General features: G+C 39.5%; 1 protein-coding gene across 3 annotated transcripts in view; it reads right to left on the bottom strand.

Moving 5' to 3' along the window:
• GPM6A (glycoprotein M6A) overlaps positions 1 to 16,346 on the bottom strand; it is a 248,062-nt gene that overhangs the window by 27,287 nt on the left and 204,429 nt on the right. For all 3 annotated transcript variants that reach the window (XM_019921618.3, XM_073798724.1, XM_033848840.2), the window contains one exon: positions 8,438 to 8,630. In XM_019921618.3, the coding sequence (XP_019777177.1) occupies positions 8,438 to 8,630 (193 nt within the window). Of the gene's footprint in view, positions 1 to 8,437; positions 8,631 to 16,346 lie in introns of those variants that run through there.

Here is a 16,346-nt window from a genome sequence, read left to right as displayed (position 1 = left end):
ACTATATCATCCTACTCCCTTTGACCCGCAAGGCTTCTGCCAAAAAATCCGTTGAGGGTTTTATGGAGTTTCTCTTGTAGGGGACAAGTTCTCTTGCTGCTTTCAAAATTCTTTCATATTTGATAATTTGATTATCATATGCCTTGGTGTGGATTTGTTTCAATTTATATCAGTTAGAGTCTACAGAGGTTCTTAAATCTAGACATTCATTTCCTTACCCAGATTTGGGAAGTTTTCTGTTGTTATTACTTTAAATAAGTTTTTTGCCCTTTCTCTCTTCTTCTGTGAGACTCCCATAATGTATACATTGGTCCACCTGACGGTGTCCCAAAGTCCATTTGGCTTGCTTCACTCGTTTCCATTCTTTTTTCGTGTGGTTCCTCTGAATGGGTAATTTCAAATGACCTGGCTTTGAACTTGCTGATTTTTTCTTCTGCTTTATCAACCTGATTTTGAACCCCTTTAGTGAATTTTTCAGTTCATTTATTCAATCTCCCAATTTTTAAAAATATTTTCTATCTTTTGTTGATATTCTCATTTTGTTCATGCTTTGTTTTCTTGAGCTCATAGAGCATTGTTATGACAATTTTTAAAATTCTCTGTCGGGTGATTCATACAGCTCTATTTCCTTACAACTGGGTTCTGGAGATTAATTTTGTTCCTTTGTTCTGGTCGTGTTTCCCTGTTTCTTCATGTGTCTTATGACTTAGTGTCGGGGTCCATGCATTTGAAAAAGCAGCTACCTCTGCCAGTCTTCAAGGAACTGGCTTTGTACAGAAGAAGACCCTCCCTAATCAACCTGCCTAGACATCATGTGGGAGGGAATGTGACTTCTGAAGGCCTTTGAGTGCAATTTTCTCAACTAGAGAGGCTCACTGGTATCTTTTTCAGGATCTCATAATCTTGCTTCTTTTGTGCCTGCGACACTACAAGTTCTGGTTCTACAGCAGCAAGCTGCCCTGATCTCTCTTGTTCTCAGTGGCCAACCAGCATGCAAAGTACGCCAGGCCCCCATCAGTGCCCTGAGTTAGACACCTGCTCTGTCAGCGCTCTGAGTGAGGCCAAACAGAAACCTGTTCCTTGGGCAGCCCTCAGGAAAGCCAGAACGTTGGATGAAAGCTCCAATCTTCTCTTTCCCCACAAAGGAGAAGTCACGATCCAGGGCATTCTCACCTGGCCCTGGTTTGGGGTTAGGGACTGAGGCAGGTAAAGTGAAATTGGCCATCTTACCCAATTCAACATGACTGTTCTCGCTTTGTGTTTGTCTGGGGGTACTGCAACTTCTTAATAAAAGGAATGAAAGTATTTCGGTCTGTATATCACTGATAAGTCGGTGTTTCTCTGTGGGAACACGCATTGGGACTTCCTATCACCACCTTGATGCCATTACTCCTTCCAAATTCATGTTTAATTCAATTAAAGTTCATGTGTATATCAGCTGGTTATTTACACTAAAGTATAACTGCAAATTATTGATGGTAATTACATAGCAATCACAAACCCTTTGCTTTTATCTTCCTGAAATTGAGCTCAAACACCGTGTAAGAATACCTGGTAGTAAGTACTGGCGTAAAGCGGTGTAGCTGTTGATTCATTTCCTATGGTCTCTCTAAGAGATTACCACAAACTTGGTGGCTTGACGCACGTTTCTTTCCTTACAGTTCTGGAGGTCAGAAGTCTGAGATCACTTTCACTGGGCTGAAATCGAGGGACTGGCAGAGCCTCACTTCTTCCAGAGACTCTAGGGCACAGCGTCCTTAAACTTTTCAGCTTCTAGAGCTGCAGCTGCATCCTTTGCCTAGTGAAGCCAGTAAATAGCGCCTTGTTTCTGCAGTTACAATGCCTTCTTCTCTGGACAAATATTTCTCTACTGCCTTCTTATGAGGATTACTTGTGCTTAGATTTCGGGCTCAGCTGGATAATCCAGGAGGATCACCGTACTTCAAGATCCTTAATCACAACTTCAAAATCTCTTGCATATAAAGTAAATCTCAGATTCCAGGGACTAGGTTCTGGATATCTTTGGGGGTCATTATTTCAGCCTGCCACAAGCTATACTTTCTTGAAGCTGAATGTTAATTTCTTGACATTCAAAAACTCTTACATAAAGTTTTTCTTCCAACAATCTGAGGATGGACATTTTCTAATGTTACATTTCAAAATGGATTTCAAAATTAAATCATCAAAATATTTAAATTATAATATAATTTAAATTGTCATGATCTTATTGGCTTGAATCCCTCTGTTTTATCACAAAAAGTACTCTTTCTTGTCAACATGCAATATATGAATTTAACAAAGAATTTCAAATATGATATTGGGAAAATTAAACTCTTATTCTCTGTAAAGATGAGTTTCCTGTCAATGATACGTCAACAGAATGCAGTAATAAAAACCCTCTGGTAATGAAGTCACTGATTATGTGTCCACTGTAGGATCAAATAGCAGAGAATCAGAAGAAGCCTTACCTTCACTGTACTACTTTTGCTTTGCAAAGTAAGAATCCATATTACCTTACTTCTAAAGGAAAAAATGAAAGCACTTAACCTCCTTTCTAAATGCAAACTTTCAAATTTGACGATGTTTCTGTAAACCACTGTTTTACTGATTTTAAAAGCAATCTATATTCATTGCAGAGAAAAATGAAAAAAAAACCGGAAAAACAGACTCTTCACTGTTTCTTCTCCCAATTTTTTTATATGAATTACAATTAACTACATGATGCTATTACACAGTTGTATCAGGATATTTTTTTTGTACAGTCTATTATTTGTTTGACATGTTTTACCACTTCTCTACTTTTGCTCAGTGGTAGGAACAGTAACACCGCTCCCAAAGATGTCTGCCTGTAACCTCCGGAACCTATGAATATGCTATCTTGTTGAATGGGACGTGGCAAATGTGATTGAATTAATGATTTTGATATTCAGAGATTATCCTGTGTTATATAATCACAGGGTCCTAATAATTAGTGAAAGAGAGGTGTAGGAAAGTCAGGGTCAGATTCAGAGAGAAGTCTGAAGATGCTCCACTGCTGGTTTTGAAGAAGAAAGGGGCCCACGAGCCAAGGAGTGCAGGTGGCTCCTGGAAGCTGCAACAAGTAAAACTACGGATTCTCCCCTAGAGCCTCCAGATGGAGTGCAGTCCTGCCAACACCTTGATCTGACCCCATTTCAATAAGCCCAGTAAGACCCATTTCAGACCTCTGACCTCCAGAACTGTAAAAACTTAATAAATGTGTTTTTCTCATGCACTAAGTCTGTTGTAATTTGTTACAGCAGTAATAGGAAGCTACGCATCATTATCACAAACATCACTTAGGATAAATCTTTGGGCGGTGTAGGTTGTTTCCCTGGCATAAATTCCTAGAAATTTTTAAGGCGTGTATTGTGAAAATGGTGTCCAGAAAGTTTGTGCCAAAACAAAGATGCACTGATAATGAGGAAGAGGGCTTATCGTCTGTTTCCCAATACTGAGTACTACCATTCAATTCTTCTAATAAATAGTTAAAAAGCAATGGTATTATCATTTTAATTAATTTTCTTGGTTTAGCAGTGTGGATGAACATATGTTTACAAGCTATTAATCATCTGTATTCTCTAAGAAATAGGTCTTTATATTTTGCCAATTTTTTTACTAGAATATGTATCTTTTTGTTGAATTTATTGTTTATTAAAATTAGGAAATCTTGTTATATAAGTGGTAAATATATTGCTCAGTTTTTGCACACCTTTTAATTTTTTATAATACTTTAATGAGTAAAATTTAATTTACATTATGTCGAATCTATGTATTTTTTCTCTTGTGATTTCTTATATTGCTTATATACTTCTTGCCCCATAGTAAGTAAAATCTTAAATCTGTATTTTCTTCTAGCTTTCACAAATTAGTTTACTCTTAAATTTTAACTTTAAAGCCACCTGAAAAAATTTTGGTAAAAACTAGAGTAGGAACATACTTTTATATGTACTCATAAGTACATATAAGTACTTTACAAGTACTTATATGTATGTCTGTGCCAATGTCATGGAGTATTAATTACTGTAGCTCCTCAACTGTCTCTACTTCATTAACCTGATGCATCCTAGAAATCAGCTCAAGTACTAACTACCACTACCTGATTCATATCTGCTGAGTCTAACGTGGATGGTACTTTGCTGACATATCTTTCCTATGTCAGTACGAGAGGAAAAATAATTTGTCTTGTTTTACTTTTTATCCCTAAAGATTAGCACAGTGATCGATTGGCACATAGTATAACCCTGTATTTTTTGCTGAGTAAATGATTTCATTAAAAAACAAACCAGACAGAAGATTGACCTGAAAAAAATCTGAATATTTGAAAACAAGAACACCGTAGAAATGTTCTGTATTCTGAGACAAAAACTCTTTCCCTACAAATTGAAATCCCTTCACCCAAATCTCTCTCTTTGAACCACAAAGAACAAAGCAAATTTCCTTTTCCTTGATAGCCCTTCAAATATTCATAGAATGAAATCATCATGTTCTTATTTGTAAATATTTTTTCTAGAGTTGCCGTATTCCTAGGTTTTAGAAAAGAGAACAGAAATCAGGTCTTTGAATTCTAATCCAGTCTGACACTACAGGTGCTCACCTATTCTAGTCAAAGAGTAAGTCAGTAAGAGTTATGGTAAGTAGGGTGTGTCCAGGGACAAACAGACTTTAGGAAGCATGACACTGGGCATTAAAATTGTGATACAGGGCTTCCCTGGTGGCGCAGTGGTTGAGAGTCCGCCTGCCGATGCAGGGGATGCGGGTTCGTGCCCCGGTCCGGGAAGATCCCACGTGCCGCGGAGCGGCTAGGCCCGTGAGCCATGGCCGCTGAGCCTGCGCGTCCGGAGCCTGTGCTCCGCAACGGGAGAGGGCACAACAGTGAGAGGCCCGCGTACCGCAAAAAAAAAAAAATAATAATAGTAAAATAAAATATAGATCACATGAGAACAGAGATTATTTGCAAACTTATTCATGAGAAGTAAGTTTTACACGCTGGAAAGATGATGAATGAAATGGAGTAGGCATATTCCAGTGTGTCTGCCCTTCCTATGTCCCCCTGTAGACTTGGATATTGACCACGTGGAGACAGGTGTGTGTATATATTTACGAGGAGAGATGCAGTGGAGAGACAGAGAGAGAAGCTGAGACAAAGAAGGGAGTCCTGAGGACCTTGGGTGGAAAACGGGGGCTTAGGCAATTCGTTTTATCTCTTCGTTCATACACCCAGAGAACAGGTTTCTTTTCCTTTATAAGTATATGAGGTAGGAGCGCTTAATTTGGTTGAATCAGGCCCGAGAACTATGGAGACAAGACATAGACCATGTAAATTACTAAAGTTGGCCAACAAGTCCTTTCTTCAGAATCATTCTCTTACACATTCTTCTCCAAACTTACCTTATTTTCAAGGAAGCTGTATTGCCTGCAATCGCGTCTCTCACTCACTTCTGCGTCCCAAGTCCTGATTTTACTGCCCCTTTGCCCCTCACCGTATGGAGTCCGCTAACAGCCCTGTAAGGCAGCCCCCATAGAGTAAACGCTACCTTCCTCTCAACTGCTACGTGACTGGAAGGTACCGCTTGGTACTAATCAGACCCGGTAGTTATCTGTACACACCTTCCCTCTGTGTTTTCACGAACCGTTTGCCGACAGGGAGTCTTAATTCATTTGGTAGCTCCACGGGGTCTAGGATAAGGAATTTTAGTTATTTGAAATACGAAAAGAGAGATAATTTGAGCACTTGCTTTCATTCCAATGAAAATGGTATGCTTCCCATGCCAAAGACGCATTACTGATTTCACATTTAACTCCCAATATAAGAGACCAAAAGTTCCAAATTAAGTATATGATCTCTGATTTCTCTGCTGAACTCCCACATTCACTACCCTTCAGAGCTGTAGTCGAGGTCTGTGATCTATTCAGGCTGCTTGTCTAAATGTTAAATAAACATCCTGACAATTGGTTTCTGATCGAGTTATACAATCACCCCATGCCAGTTACTAGGCTTATGATTTCTTATAAACTTCTATAACTGAAGGTAGCAATTTGGATGTAGCCTAAATATAGAGAATCAGTAGATTTTAAGGACATCTGTGGTAGCTTAAAATAATGCACAGTGAAAACGTGTTTTGTCCAGTGTAGGCTGGGATAAAACTGAAAAGAAAATGCCAGCATCAGCACATTAAAGTATATTCATGCAGTCATTGTCTACAGGCTCTCTGCAAACTAACCTGCAACAATCCAAAGCATTTTCAGATAGTTTAATTATATTCCAAATGATGACTATCACTCAGAAACTCTCAAGGATCAATTCATGCTAGAAACTGATTCAATGGAAACTGGTGAACTGTCTACTATGGGTTTAAAAAAATTTCATTTAATGAATAACGCTAAATTTTTGGAACTAATTTGTAAAATAAAGTTACATTGGGAAATATAAGTGATATCATTCCCTCATCTCTTTTTTTTCCCATGATTTTGCAAATTTGCTATTAATTCTTCATTTCCATTTATCAGTGACATCGATGAAATAAACTGATGCTTCCAAGTTAGGGACTATGTTTAAATAATTTAACTTCTTATCTGAGTGGCTAATCAACGTCCACCTCCTCTTAATCACTGTGTGTGTGTGTGATACACTTGGTTTGCTATATTTCTTTGTTTGTTTGTTTGTTTTTTGCGGTACGCGGGCCTCTCACTGTTGTGGCCTCTCCCGTTGCGGAGCACAGGCTCCGGACGCGCAGGCTCCGTGGCATGTGGGATCTTCCCGGACCGGGGCACGAACCCGTGCCCCCTGCATCGGCAGGCGGACTCTCAACCACTGCGCCACCAGGGAAGCCCTATATTTCTTATTTTACAACCAATATCGCTCAAATTTTAAGTGCCAACATATTTTAAATAAAAATAAACTTTTTCAACTTTCTTTTTCCTAAAAATTTTGCTATCTCTATGTCCCTGGGAACGTGCCCTCCAGCCCCCAAGGAGGGAATTCTTGCTCTATTTCTTGATAGAAACGTGCATCTCTTTTCACTTCTCATTTTCATGGAACTCAGCAACATTAATGAATAAAATAACAAATACAGTGTATGAGCAATACTGTGTTCAAGACAATCTGACTGCAGCTGATGGATTATTTAAAAAATTTAGAAATATGATGTATCTTCTGATACTGGAGTTGGAGAAAAGCTATCTTCCATCTAGAATGGTGTCCAGGGTGACCAAGCGTTGTCTTAGATTAGGGTCTTAGCTTATAGTTTACCCTGTCAGAAGGAATTGCCCCGGGTGAATAAGAAGTGTGATTAACCTCTTTTCGTGGAAGTGGTAAGAGCAAAAAAGCACCGCCATCCTAACCAGCCATACGACCGTTCCGGTTTGTAACTCTAGAAGCATCTTATGCCAGAAAGAAGTATGTATAAATTAAGAAGTGTTGAATTTATTGAGAATAACAAAATAAAGCAACGTGAAAAACATTATAATCACATAGTATCCAGAAGCATGAAATAGATTTAAGAAGTTGTACGGGCAACACACAATACGATAAAAAGTTTACTATCAGCTGAGATTATAAAATAAAGTGAGTAAATAATTTATTTTCTTTTTGTGGGCAAGAAATCACTGAATAAATGACTTGAATTCGGAATTTATTTGGAAAAAAAATTCCTCTGTAATTCAATCTTAAAATTTTGCTCTCTGGAAACTTAGGCAATATGGGACTGAAACTTGAACACTAAACTCTTTTCTACTTCCAGACTATGTTTGAATTATGTTTTTTTTTTTAAAAATATTAACATCACCATAGTTTAGTGATCCCAGGAGTTTACATTTATGGGTAAAATGTATATTTTAAGCATAATTGGTGCTTGTAAAAAGGTGCTCAATATTTCTTATGTTTATCATTTTACAGAAGTCGATAAGACCCTTTCAAAATGTTCACTTAGGTAGTCACCTCATTTCTAGGAGGCAGGAAATAATGATGATATCACACCCATGGTTGAGTTAAAATTTTTTAAAAGTTGGGAGTAGCCACAGAGTTTGGGTGATTTTCCTAGAATCAGCAGCAGAGTACACACTTATACCTGGCTCTGATTCTATATCCTGTTCTATTCTGCTAGAACAGCCTCTGCTCAAATTAGAAGAGCGAGAGAAATGCAAGTATTCCACTTAATGGTAACTGAATGTTGGATAAAACTTTACAGGCAAATTAAAACACAAATTAAGTCCAGATTAAGTTGGCCTCTGATCTTCTGCTGTGTACCTTCCTGTTTTCATGGTAAGGGTCAGTGTCCTTTTGCCTCACGTATATACCCTAAGAGTACTTTTTCTTCTATGTAACACTGCCTCGCTTAACTCTAGATCCCTATTTATTCAACACACAGCAATGGGCACATACATTCTCAAAATAACAAGCGATACCAGAATGACCTACATGGTAAAGACGTCCAGCGTATCTCCCGCAGTTCTGGCCATCTCAAAGTAGGTTTGCAGGATGTTAACAGTTCCAGAAAGAGCTTCATGACCACAGCCGCAGAATAGGGCAACTCCAGCGTAGAGCAGGATGGTGGCAATCAGAGAGGCATAAGGAATGCCTCCCAGGCATTTAATACAGCACTCAAAACACCCTGCAAAAGTCCAACAGGAAGAAAGTTAGAAATTCATATTTTTATTAATCTTACTGAACTTTTTTCCAAACTTAAGCATTATGGAAAACATATTTGCATTTATAGATGACATCAGGTCAACCATGTAAATCAAGTCCGAGAGTGTCCTGGAAGGTATAAAAATCAAGTTTCTTAATGACAATCCCATGCTCCACAGACAGGAGAATGATTACTTCTGCTGAGGGCTTCCTCTTCTACCCCAAACCAGAGAAGTCCTTCCTTCCCAACTCAGTAAGATACTGTCAGAGTAGAAAAGAGAGACCTGGAAAGGGTTAGAGTCTTGACTCCACCACTGTGTGTTTTGGGGCAAGTTTATTCTTTTGAATTCATCATTTGAAGGTGACAGTAAAGAAGGTTACAGTAAAGCTTTCCCTCAAATGTTCTTGTGAGCATTAAATGAGTTAATACAGAAAACAGTGCATGATTGGATAAAGAAGATGTGGTATATATATGCAATGGAATATTACTCAGCCATAAAAAATAACGTCATTTGCAGTGACATGGATGGACCTAGACATCGTCATACTGAGCGAAGGAAGTCAGATAGAGAAAGACAAATATCATATGATATTGCTTATTTGTGGAATCTTAAAAAATGGTAAAAATAAACCTATTTACAAAGAAATAGTCACAGATGTGGAAAACAAACTTATGGTTACCAAGGGGGAAAGGGTGGTGGAAGGGATAAATTGGGAGATTGGGATTGACATATACACTTTACTATATATAAAATAGATAACTAATAAGAACCTGCTATATAGCACAGGGAACTCTATTCAATACTCTGTAGTGACCTATACGGGAATAGAATCTAAAAAAGACTGGATATATGTATATGTATAACCGACTCACTTTGCTGTACACCCAAAACTAACACAACATTGTAAATCAACTATACTCCAATAACAATTAACAAAAAAAAAAATAGTGCATGACACAGAGTCACTACTCAGTAAATGTTACATCTACCATCATTGCATGTAATTTTAACTATTATTAATATTAAGTATTACTGTGTTGTAATATGGTTTCCAAAAATTGGCCACAGTAATTACTTTTGCTTTTTGAAGTTTTATCATTTTAGTCCTTCATTTTCAAAAGATGGCTTGAAACTAGTCTGAAACATCAGATAACCTTGGTTGTTAATATTCAAAATAAGGATCCGAATTTTCTAGTCAGTCAGCTGTTAGGTATCTTCTTCTAAGGGATTAACTAGAAATGTTTGAGCATATGTGTTTTGCAGTAAGAAATACGAGATACTATTTGCCAGACACTGGTGAGAAAGGAACGTTTAGATTAGAGGCTGACAACTAAGAGGAACGCCTATGTGATCTGTTTTACTTCTGTCCACCTCTGTCCTTCGCTGCTTCCCCACACACATCCTATTCCAAGGATTTCCTCCTACTTCTCTCCTTTTGCAAATTTTTGATCAAACTTTCTTTTATAATGCTGAGACTTCTCAAGCTCTCTCCGTGTGATTGATCCCAATCTCCCAGTTCATCCCACCATCCCCACCTCCACCCCCGCCACTTTCCCCCTTGGTGTCCATACTTTTGTTCTCTACATCTATGCCTCTATTTCTGCCTTGCCAACCAGTCCGTCTGTACCATTTTTCTAGATTCCACATATAAGCGTTAATATATGATATTTATTTTTCTCTTTCTGACTTACCTTACTCTGTATGACAGTCTCTAGTGTGTTTTATCAATAATGCATATATGTTTATAGCAATATCTGAAACATGCAGTGACTGCAAAGTTCCTGTGTGAAGTAACTCTACATTCGGAAGATGGGCTAGTCTGCTATTGTAATATTGATCATTTAACTAACTTTCTTAAAAGGATCATGGATCATCTCGTCTGTCCCAGGAGAGGTTAAAAAGAAGTCTGAACACCTCCCCACTTCCGTAGCTCTTGCTTGCATAGGAAGAATCATTTCCTGAACTTTCTGCCCCCGACACACATAACACACACACACAATGTGGGGAAGTAGAAAAGGTTAGAACAGCTTGACACTTCACGTGATAGGAAGAAATCTCACTGGCAGATGGGTGAGACACTGTGTGTAGTATCTGAATGTCACTGAACACAGTTTCGAGTGGAGATTAACAGGGTAGCAGAAAAATCTTTGGACTAGTCTCTGTCTCACCATGCTGTAAAATTTTCATCTTACTGATCATTTAAAAATAAAGAGAAAAACTAAAATTGGTACCGACCCAAAGAAGAGTTACTCCTAACTTTGGCAAGTGCCCCAAACAGCCCCATGATCTCAAATCCCAGTCCCTTGTGATTTCCTCCCTATTTTTCAAGAATCTAAGAGTGAGGACTTTCGACTGCAGACACTGAGGTGTCAAAACCAGATGAAAGTATCCAACAAAACCCTTAAGAGTAGGAGTCAAATATACAGGGAAAGAGTCCAAACACCAAATTCGTAGATAGGAATTACCTTTGCTGATCCTACACTTAAAGCTTTTAACAGACTAAAGATAAAATCAGAACGAGAATGGCTCAGGAGCAAATGAAGTGGTAAGCCCACTGGTGGTCACCAAACTGCTATCAAGGATTTCTGACTAATTTTGTTACTAATTCAGAGTCACTTTCTGCTTATTCCATGTTTTCTCTACTGTGGTTTAGCTGGACCAATACTAGCCTCCATGCAAGCAAGCTTAGTTACTTAGACTATATATGTGCGGTGGGAGGGGACACTATATATTCGTGTTGTATTCTATAGCATTAAGTATAGCTTTAACTGAATACTGCTTTTTAAATTTAGAAAAACATGAGATAAATTTCAGTACTGAGAAAACCCAAATTGACAAGCCTGAGTTAATAGGCATTTCTAAATGAGTTTAAGATCTCCAAATTATGATGACCTTTTTTTATATACAAATTTATTTATTTTATTTATTTTTGGCTGCGTTGGGTCTTCGTTGCTGCACGCGCGCTTTCTCTAGTTGCGGCGAGCAGGGGCTGCTCTTTGTTGCGGTGCGTGGGTTTCTCATTGCCGTGGCTTCTCTTGTTGCGGAGCACGGGCTCTAGGCGTGCGGGTTTCAGTAGTTGTGGCTCGAGGGCTCAGTAGTTGTGGCTCGCGGGCTCAGTAGTTGTGGCTCGCGGGCTCTAGAGCTCAGGCTCAGTAGTTGTGGCACACGGGCTTAGTTGCTCCGCGGCATGTGGGAATCTTCCCGGACCAGGGCTCGAACCCGTGTCCCCTGCATCGGCAGGCGGATTCTCAACCACCAAGCCACCAGGGAAGCCCCAAGATCTCCAAATTAAATAGAAATGTTTCTTTTACTTTCTATTTAAATGCTGTCCCTTAAATCCCTCAGGATTATATTACCCCTACGGAGAAGCACAAATTCCTCTAAGGCCCCATTACTGCCGGGTCAGGCTAGAATCTTTCCATTTCAGTCCTGATCCTCTGCAAAACTTTTACTCAAAGTAAGAAACGTCAAGCACCTCATCAGGCACATTTTGCACCAGAATGGGCTGGATCCTAACTGCCCTCACTCTTCCGCGGTCCCGAGTTGCTGTTGGATTTTAAAGAAGGCTCTCAGAACTCCCATCGGGGGAAGCAGCGCACCATTTCACAGTACTCCCTCCAGCTGCCAGAATCCCACGTAGCTGCTGGCAGGGGAGCTTCTTTCCGCCCACAGTGAGGACCAGCCTTGGCAGAGCTGCACAGTTACCATAGCAACCGAGCTCCGGGGTCCAGGATATGCTCTCAACAATAATCTTTTAAGGCTGAGGGCTCTGCTGCCACCCATCACCATGTTTTTACTGCACCTCAAATGAGAAACCACTCCATTAAATGAATATCAGTGAAAGTATAAGAAGTGGAATGCTGGCACTGGAGAAAATACCTTGCTTGAGAAAACTCTCTATTAAAAACAATACAATTACTTTGCACAGGAAACATTTTCAATATTAGGTATGATGATTGATTCTCAAATAAGAGCTGGTGGTTGAAATACTAAACCCAGAATTTACATGCCATAGACCTACCTGTATACACAAAGAAGCATTTCTCAAATCCAGTTCCTGTATTTTCTCACAATGAATTAATACTATGCTTTTACTTTCATGTAAAAAAAAGAAATTACGAGACTTTCTTTTCAACACACTCTGCAACGTGTCTGAAAATTTCAAAGAAAATAAAAGCTCTTGAGATAGTCTACATTTTTTTAAAATGAGATATGTGCTTAATTTGCTTTCATTTAAACGTTCTGAAATAAACACAAGCCTTGTTCACTCCACAAAGTGCACCGAAATAAATAACGGAAAAAGACCTTAAATAACAAGAAAGAGAGCCTGAGAGACAGAGAACTGAGAAGAGAGGCCAACACAATGGCAGATCCTGGAAGAGAGACTGACAAGAGACGGACAATGTATTCACTGATAAATTTTTCCCAACATCGTTTACCAATGAGTTGATTCTTTCTCTTCCCACCTACCCTATCACCTTTGTCATTATCAAGTATGCACAGAGGTCTGAGTCTGTTTGTGGGCTCTCTATTCTGTTCCATTGGTCTATTGTCTATCGGTCTATCCCCAGGCCTTGGAATCTGTCTTGGTTTGTGGTGGAGAAAATTCCCCAAACTTGGTCATCTTCTCATGTGTATCATGCTATTCGCGGATGGCTCTATTGCATTAACATAGACATTTTAGAAACAGTCTGTCTGATTCCACAATTTATTGGGGTTCTGATTGTTTTTTTTTTTTTTTTTTTTGCGGTACGCGGGCCTCTCACTGTTGTAGCCTCTCCCGTTGCGGAGCACAGGCTCCGGACGCGCAGGCTCAGCGGCCACGGCTCACGGGCGCAGCCGCTCCGCGGCATGTGGGATCTTCCCGGACCGGGGCACAAACCCGCGTCCCCTGCATCGGCAGGCGGACTCTCAACCACTGCGCCACCAGGGAAGCCCCGACTGGTATTTTTATACTGATTTTGCATCTAGAAATTTTGCAAAATTCTTTTTTTGATCCTATGAATTATTTTGATTCTGGGAATTAGTTTAAGTTTGTGTTGATAATCATCCCATCTGTGAAAATTCTGAGCTTTGTCTCTTACTGTTCATTATTTATACGTTTTTACTGACCTTTCTCTTCACTTCACTCTGTTCCTTTGCCATTATGTGTGATGTTCGCTATTGGTTTCTTGGTTATAGAAGGTCTCTTCAATTTTGAATTCCATAACAGGCTTTTCCCCATCTGCTGAAATAATTTTATGTTTTTTCTTTTTACCTGCCATTTCAATGTTTTTTTCAATTTTCAACTAAATGTATTCCTGAGAAAATTCCAACTGAGTCATACTTTATTTTTTAATACATTGCTGAATTTGTCATGCTAACATTCTGCTCAATGCTTTTGTATGTATCGATTCATTCCACAAATAGTTATCAGGGCCTCAGCAGGTGCCAGGAACTTCACTAATTGCTGGAACTGTGGAATTAATAAAAAAAAAACTGCTGCTCTCGTTCTAGAGGTGGGAAACAGACAATAAACAAGATGCAGAAGTAATATATGTGAGAATGTGAAAAGTGCAAAGAAAAGCAAAACATGAAAGAGGGGTAAGGAATATCGGAATAATTCAGGGAAGGAATAACTGAGATGACTTTTTTTTTTTTTTTTTTTTTTGCGGTACGGGGGCCTTTCACTGTTGTGGCCCCTCCCGTTGCGGAGCACAGGCTCCGGACGCGCAGGCTCAGCGGCCGTGGCTCACGGGCCCAGCTGCTCTGCGGCATGTGGGATCTTCCCAGACCGGGGCACGAACCCGTATCCCCTGCATCGGCAGGCGGACTCAACCACTGCGCCACCAGGGAAGCCCTGAGACGACGTTTTTTAAAAGGTGGGAAGGAGGTAAAGGAGGCAGGCAGGAGACTCTCTGGGAGCAGAGGGTTTCCAACAGAGGAAAAGTGCATGTGAATGTCCTGAAGCAGGTGTGTGTGTAGCTTATTTGAGGAAAATCTAAGAAGTCAGGGGCGGTACAATAGATTGAAGCTGAAACAAAAGAACATGAGATGAGATGATGAGATGAAAAATGCAGTGGGTTAGGACAGGGGTGTTAATGAATGTGACTGGCATCTAATTTTTGCTTTCTTGCTTTGAAATCAAGTTTATACTAAGCCTGGTAAGGTGAGCTCCTTTTTCTACTCCCTGGAGTTGTTTCCATCAGGTTTAGCTGCATAAGAAATATTTGGTAGAACCAGCCGGTAAAACCATCCAGGCCACTTGTGTACTTTACGGGAAGAAGTTCACTGATCTAATTAGTTACAGAACTAATCAAATTTTCTATTTCTTCTTAAGTCTGTTGTTTGCTAATAAGTTCAGTGTTGTAGGCATTTGTAAACTTATTATAAGATTTAAAACTTATGATGAAGTTTTATGTAACTTTTATAGTATTTTTAACTTATTCATCACCTGCATATATTTCCTTTTGTTTTCCCTGATTTCAATTCCCTCCCTTCTTTCCTTCTTTCCTTCCTTCCATCCCCTCTGACCCCACCTCTCTTTCCTCCTCTTTCTCTCTTTTCTTTCTCTATTCTTAAAGTGCATCAGTCAGCATAGCATGGGTTTTGTTCTATGTTTGCTACCCAAAAAAATCAGTGACTTCAAATGTCACATTTTATTTTTCAATCAGATGATAATATTTCCATCCAAGGTTAGTAGTGGGGTTCTCTGACCATTCAGAAACTCAGGCTGATGAAGGGGATGTTACTTTGAGCACTGCCAGTCGTCACATCAGAATTAAAAACATCAGGAAAGTCTCACTCTGACAAATACCCAGGGCTGCAATGATAGTGCTATTTCTACTCGCAATCCAATGCCTAGAAAGTCACATGCCTCCCCTCAACCGCACAGAACAAAAAGTGCAATTCTACCATGTTTGCACAGGACAGGGGTCCATAAATGCTTAGGCAATAGCCTTAATGGCTATTGTAATAAGTAATGCCAATGGGTTTTCAATATTATTATTCTTTTCAAATAACTCATTTTGCATGATTACCTTATGCTTCCTTAATTTCTGTTCTTTTTTTTTTTTTTTAAGTTACTCTTTTACTTATTTATTGGCTGCATTGGGTCGTCATTGCTGCGTGTGGGCTTTCTCTAGTTGTGGCGAATGGGGGCTGCTCTTCGTTGCGGTGCATGGGCTTCTCATTGCGGTGGCTTTTCTTGTTGCGGAGCATGGGGTCTAGGCGTGTGGGCTTCAGCAGTTGTGGCACGTGGGCTCAGTAGTTGTGGCTCACGGGCTCTAGAGCACAGGCTTAGTAGCTGTGGCGCACGGGCTTAGTTGTTCCGCGGCAGGTGGGATCTTCCCGGACCAGGGCTCGAACCCGCGTCCCCCTGCATTGGCAGGCGGATTCTTAACCACTGCGCCACCAGGGAAGTCCTTTAATTTCTGTTCTTAAATTACCTCTTTTGTTTTCACTTTCTATGGGTGTATTTTGCTCTACATTTCATCATGTCTTGAGATGGATGCTGAGCTATTAATCTTTAGTCTTTCTTCTTTTCTAATACAAACATTTAAAGAGATAAGGTTCCGTTCTAAGTTTGCTTGAGTGAGTTCCACAAGTTCTAATCTGCAAACTGTTCATTGTTGTCCAGTTACAAGAATTTTCTAAAGCCTATTGTGATTTGTTTCTGAAACATAATTTATTTATATATTTGTTTTCTTTGAATTTTT

This window comes from Tursiops truncatus, chromosome 21 (assembly GCF_011762595.2).
Source record: "Tursiops truncatus isolate mTurTru1 chromosome 21, mTurTru1.mat.Y, whole genome shotgun sequence".
Taxonomy (NCBI): Eukaryota; Metazoa; Chordata; class Mammalia; order Artiodactyla; family Delphinidae; genus Tursiops; species Tursiops truncatus.
This window is presented reverse-complemented; position numbering and strand designations above follow the sequence as displayed.